This window comes from Ostrea edulis, chromosome 3 (assembly GCF_947568905.1).
Source record: "Ostrea edulis chromosome 3, xbOstEdul1.1, whole genome shotgun sequence".
NCBI lineage: Eukaryota > Metazoa > Mollusca > Bivalvia > Ostreida > Ostreidae > Ostrea > Ostrea edulis.
The window spans coordinates 10866712-10872711 of NC_079166.1; the positions used below are offsets into that span (position 1 = coordinate 10866712).

Sequence of the window (6000 nt, forward strand, 5' to 3'; positions counted from 1 at the left end):
GGTAGATCTATTACTGAATGGGGGAGAGGGGGGGGGTTACAAACAGATGCAAGTAGATCTATAACTGAATGGGAGAGAGGGGGGGGGGGGGGGGGGTTGGGGTTACAAACAGATGCAAGTAGATCTATTACTGAATGGGGGAGAGGGGGAGGCTTATAAACAGATACAGGTAGATCTATTACTGAATGGGAGAGAGGGGGGGGGGGTTACAAACAGATGCAAGTAGATCTATTACTGAATGGGGGAGAGGGGGAGGCTTATAAACAGAGACAGGTAGATCTATTACTGAATGGGAGGGGGGGGGGTTACAAACAGATGCAGGTAGATTTATTACTGAATGGGGGAGAGGGGGAGACTTATAAACAGAGACAGGTAGATCTAGTACTGAATGGGGGAGGGGGAGGCTTATAAACAGATGCAGGTAGATCTATTACTGAATGGGGGAGGGGGAGGGTTATAAACAGACACAGGTAGGTCTAGTACTGAATGGGGGAAAGGGGGAGGCTTATAAACAGAGACAGGTAGATCTATTACTGAATGGGGGAGAGGGGGGGGGGGGTTACAAACAGATGCAAGTAGATCTATTACTGAATGGGGGAGAGGGGGAGGCTTATAAACAGAGACAGGTAGGTCTAGTACTGAATGGGGGAGAGGGGGAGGCTTATAAACAGAGACAGGTAGATCTAGTACTGAATGGGGGAGAGGGGGGGGGTTACAAACAGATGCAGGTAGATCTATTACTGAATGGGGGAGAGGGGGGGGGGGGGGGAGGATTACAAACAGATGCAGGTAGATCTATTACTGAATGGGGGAGAGGGGGAGGCTTATAAACAGAGACAGGTAGGTCTAGTACTGAATGGGGGAGAGGGGGAGGCTAATAAACAGAGACAGGTAGATCTATTACTGAATGGGGGAGGGGGAGGCTTATAAACAGACAGGTAGGTCTAGTGGGGAGGGGGGGGGCTGCTTATAAACAGATACAGGTAAGTCTAGTACTGAATGGGGGAGAGGGGGAGGCTTATAAACAGAGACAGGTAGATCTATTACTGAATGGGGGAGAGGGTGAGGCTTATAAACAGAGTCAGGTAGGTTTAGTACTGAATGGGGGGAGGGGGGGGGGGCTTATAAACAGAGACAGGGAGATCTAGTACTGAATGGGGGAGAGGGGGAGGCTTACAAACAGATTCAGGTAAGTCTAGTACTGAATGGGGGAGAGGGGGGAGGGCTTATAAACAGACACAGGTAGATCTAATACTGAATGGGGGAGGGGGAGGCTTATAAACAGATACAGGTAGATCTAATACTGAATGGGGGAGGGGGAGGCTTATAAACAGAGACAGGTAGGTTTAGTACTGAATGGGGAAAGTGTGGAGCAAAACAATGGATCCTAATTTTACCAGATGATTGATTGCTCGCTAGCTTCCTCAATTATTGTTATGCCATCGTGTTTTTTTTTTTTTAAATGATTGATTGATTTTGATGTGTATGTAACAATTGACATTTGGGAAATTTTATTTGTTAGGAACTGGAATTGAAGAATGCACAACTAAAAGCAGAGAATGCTGAAATCAGAACCAAGAAAAATGCGGAACTAGACGAGCTGGAAATGAAGCTAGGGTAAAGCCATTGACACTGGATGACCCCATTCTGTTTGGTTTTGTAGGGAACTGGTAGTGTGTTTTTATCAATGACTTAGAAATCAATTCTTTTAGAATTTCTGTATAATTCCAAAACTAAGCACAATTAAATAGATGTTGGAATTGTAAATGTATGTTTGAGTACCTTATTTTCACATCAAGGTCACCAGCAAATTGAAAGTTCTCCATCAAATTGATTATAAGTGTACGTTCAATACATGTACAGTGAGAAAATAAATTCAAAATGATTAGCTGACATTAAAACTACCACCAATTATTATATCAACATGTTATGTGTACTCTGTGGATATGAGTATGGTTTTTTTTTTTCAATGCAGAGCTACCGAGCAGGAGGTGGACCAGCTGAGGGCAGCCATGAGGAAACGAGGATCCGGTCCGGAGTACTCCGACTCGCAGGTAAATAACATTGTCACTGTACCAACATCGAATGCCCGCCCTAGGGCCATTTACGCACCAATCATAGTTAATTGACTAAATAATGGGAAGTATGCTTGCTTGAGGTTTTTGTGAGAGCTCTTATTCTGCACTGAGACAGAGGGTGGGCATATTTTTTTAATATTCAGCACATACGTTTAAATTCTTGATAGCAGTGTGAGTGTTGACATCTGTTGTTATTTATGTTATGTTATTTATAAATAGATGCGATGTTGCGAGTTATAGTAGTCCCAGTGTTAATACAGTACAGGGTATCATGTCTCACTCAGTCCCAGTGTTAATACAGTACAGGGTATTATGTCTCACTCAGTCCCAGTGTTAATACAGTACAGGGTATTATGTCTCAGTCCCAGTGTTAATACAGTACAGGGTATCATGTCTCAGTCCCAGTGTTAATACAGTACAGGGTATCATGTCTCAGTCAGTCCCAGTGTTAATACAGTACAGGGTATCATGTCTCAGTCCCAGTGTTAATACAGTACAGGGTATCATGTCTCAGTCCCAGTGTTAATACAGTACAGGGTATTATGTCTCAGTCCCAGTGTTAATACAGTACAGGGTATTATGGCTCACTCAGTCCCAGTGTTAATACAGTACAGGGTATCATGTCTCACTCAGTCCCAGTGTTAATACAGTACAGGGTATTATATCTCACTCAGTCCCAGTGTTAATACAGTACAGGGTATTATGTCTCAGTCAGTCCCAGTGTTAATACAGTACAGAGTATTATGTCTCAGTCCCAGTGTTAATACAGTACAGGGTATCATGTCTCAGTCCCAGTGTTAATACAGTACAGGGTATCATGTCTCAGTCCCAGTGTTAATACAGTACAGGGTATTATGTCTCACTCAGTCCCAGTGTTAATACAGTACAGGGTATTATGTCTCAGTCCCAGTGTTAATACAGTACAGGGTATCATGTCTCAGTCCCAGTGTTAATACAGTACAGGGTATTATGTCTCAGTCCCAGTGTTAATACAGTACAGGGTATTATGGCTCACTCAGTCCCAGTGTTAATACAGTACAGGGTATTATGTCTCAGTCAGTCCCAGTGTTAATACAGTACAGCTTATTATGTCTCACTCAGTCCCAGTGTTAATACAGTACAGGGTATTATGGCTCACTCAGTCCCAGTGTTAATACAGTACAGGGTATTATGTCTCAGTCAGTCCCAGTGTTAATACAGTACAGGGTATCATGTCTCAGTCCCAGTGTTAATACAGTACAGGGTATTATGTCTCAGTCCCAGTGTTAATACAGTACAGGTTATTTTGGCTCAGTCCCAGTGTTAATACAGTACAGGGTATTATGTCTCAGTCAGTCCCAGTGTTAATACAGTACAGGGTATTATGTCTCAGTCCCAGTGTTAATACAGTACAGGGTATTATGTCTCAGTCCCAGTGTTAATACAGTACAGGGTATTATGGCTCAGTCCCAGTGTTAATACAGTACAGGGTATTATGTCTCACTCAGTCCCAGTGTTAATACAGTACAGGGTATCATGTCTCAGTCCCAGTGTTAATACAGTACAGGGTATCATGTCTCAGTCAGTCCCAGTGTTAATACAGTACAGGGTATCATGTCTCAGTCCCAGTGTTAATACAGTACAGGGTATTATGTCTCAGTCCCAGTGTTAATACAGTACAGGGTATTATGTCTCAGTCCCAGTGTTAATACAGTACAGGGTATCATGTCTCAGTCCCAGTGTTAATACAGTACAGGGTATCATGTCTCAGTCCCAGTGTTAATACAGTACAGGGTATCATGTCTCAGTCCCAGTGTTAATACAGTACAGGGTATCATGTCTCAGTCCCAGTGTTAATACAGTACAGGGTATCATGTCTCAGTCCCAGTGTTAATACAGTACAGGGTATCATGTCTCAGTCCCAGTGTTAATACAGTACAGGGTATTATGTCTCAGTCCCAGTGTTAATACAGTACAGGGTATCATGTCTCAGTCCCAGTGTTAATACAGTACAGGGTATCATGTCTCAGTCCCAGTGTTAATACAGTACAGGGTATCATGTCTCAGTCCCAGTGTTAATACAGTACAGGGTATTATGTCTCAGTCCCAGTGTTAATACAGTACAGGGTATCATGTCTCAGTCCCAGTGTTAATACAGTACAGGGTATCATGTCTCAGTCCCAGTGTTAATACAGTACAGGGTGTTATGTCTCAGTCCCAGTGTTAATACAGTACAGGGTATTATGTCTCAGTCCCAGTGTTAATACAGTACAGGGTATCATGTCTCACTCAGTCCCAGTGTTAATACAGTACAGGGTATTATGTCTCAGTCCCAGTGTTAATACAGTACAGGGTATTATGTCTCAGTCCCAGTGTTAATACAGTACAGGGTATCATGTCTCAGTCAGTCCCAGTGTTAATACAGTACAGGGTATCATGTCTCAGTCCCAGTGTTAATACAGTACAGGGTATCATGTCTCAGTCCCAGTGTTAATACAGTACAGGGTATTATGTCTCAGTCCCAGTGTTAATACAGTACAGGGTATCATGTCTCAGTCCCAGTGTTAATACAGTACAGGGTATTATGTCTCAGTCCCAGTGTTAATACAGTACAGGGTATCATGTCTCAGTCCCAGTGTTAATACAGTACAGGGTATCATGTCTCAGTCCCAGTGTTAATACAGTACAGGGTATTATGTCTCACTCAGTCCCAGTGTTAATACAGTACAGGGTATTATGTCTCAGTCCCAGTGTTAATACAGTACAGGGTATTATGTCTCAGTCCCAGTGTTAATACAGTACAGGGTATCATGTCTCAGTCAGTCCCAGTGTTAATACAGTACAGGGTATTATGTCTCAGTCCCAGTGTTAATACAGTACAGGGTATTATGTCTCAGTCCCAGTGTTAATACAGTACAGGGTATCATGTCTCAGTCCCAGTGTTAATACAGTACAGGGTATCATGTCTCACTCAGTCCCAGTGTTAATACAGTACAGGGTATCATGTCTCAGTCCCAGTGTTAATACAGTACAGGGTATCATGTCTCACTCAGTCCCAGTGTTAATACAGTACAAGGTATTATGTCTCACTCAGTCCCAGTGTTAATACAGTACAGGGTATTATGTCTCAGTCCCAGTGTTAATACAGTACAGGGTGTTATGTCTCAGTCCCAGTGTTAATACAGTACAGGGTATCATGTCTCAGTCCCAGTGTTAATACAGTACAGGGTATCATGTCTCAGTCCCAGTGTTAATACAGTACAGGGTATTATGTCTCAGTCCCAGTGTTAATACAGTACAGGGTATTATGTCTCACTCAGTCCCAGTGTTAATACAGTACAGGGTATCATGTCTCAGTCCCAGTGTTAATACAGTACAGGCTATTATGTCTCAGTCCCAGTGTTAATACAGTACAGGGTATCATGTCTCAGTCCCAGTGTTAATACAGTACAGGGTATTATGTCTCACTCAGTCCCAGTGTTAATACAGTACAGGGTATTATGTCTCAGTCCCAGTGTTAATACAGTACAGGGTATTATGTCTCAGTCAGTCCCAGTGTTAATACAGTACAGGGTATCATGTCTCAGTCCCAGTGTTAATACAGTACAGGGTATCATGTCTCAGTCCCAGTGTTAATAGAGTACAGGGTATTATGTCTCAGTCCCAGTGTTAATACAGTACAGGGTGTCATGTCTCAGTCCCAGTGTTAATACAGTACAGGGTATCATGTCTCAGTCCCAGTGTTAATACAGTACAGGGTATTATATCTCAGTCCCAGTGTTAATACAGTACAGGGTATCATGTCTCAGTCCCAGTGTTAATACAGTACAGGGTATTATGTCTCAGTCCCAGTGTTAATACAGTACAGGGTATCATGTCTCACTCAGTCCCAGTGTTAATACAGTACAGGGTGTCATGTCTCAGTCCCAGTGTTAATACAGTA

The 6000-nt window shown here is 42.9% G+C and overlaps 1 protein-coding gene across 7 annotated transcripts in view; it reads left to right on the forward strand.

Moving 5' to 3' along the window:
• The window catches only part of LOC125673986 (centrosomal protein of 85 kDa-like), a 32179-nt gene that overhangs the window by 13088 nt on the left and 13091 nt on the right, over positions 1 to 6000 (forward strand). For all 7 annotated transcript variants that reach the window (XM_048910955.2, XM_056159999.1, XM_048910956.2 and 4 more), the window contains 2 exons: positions 1523 to 1617; positions 1976 to 2054. In XM_048910955.2, coding sequence (XP_048766912.2) covers positions 1523 to 1617; positions 1976 to 2054 — 174 coding nt within the window. The remainder of the gene's footprint in view (positions 1 to 1522; positions 1618 to 1975; positions 2055 to 6000) is intronic.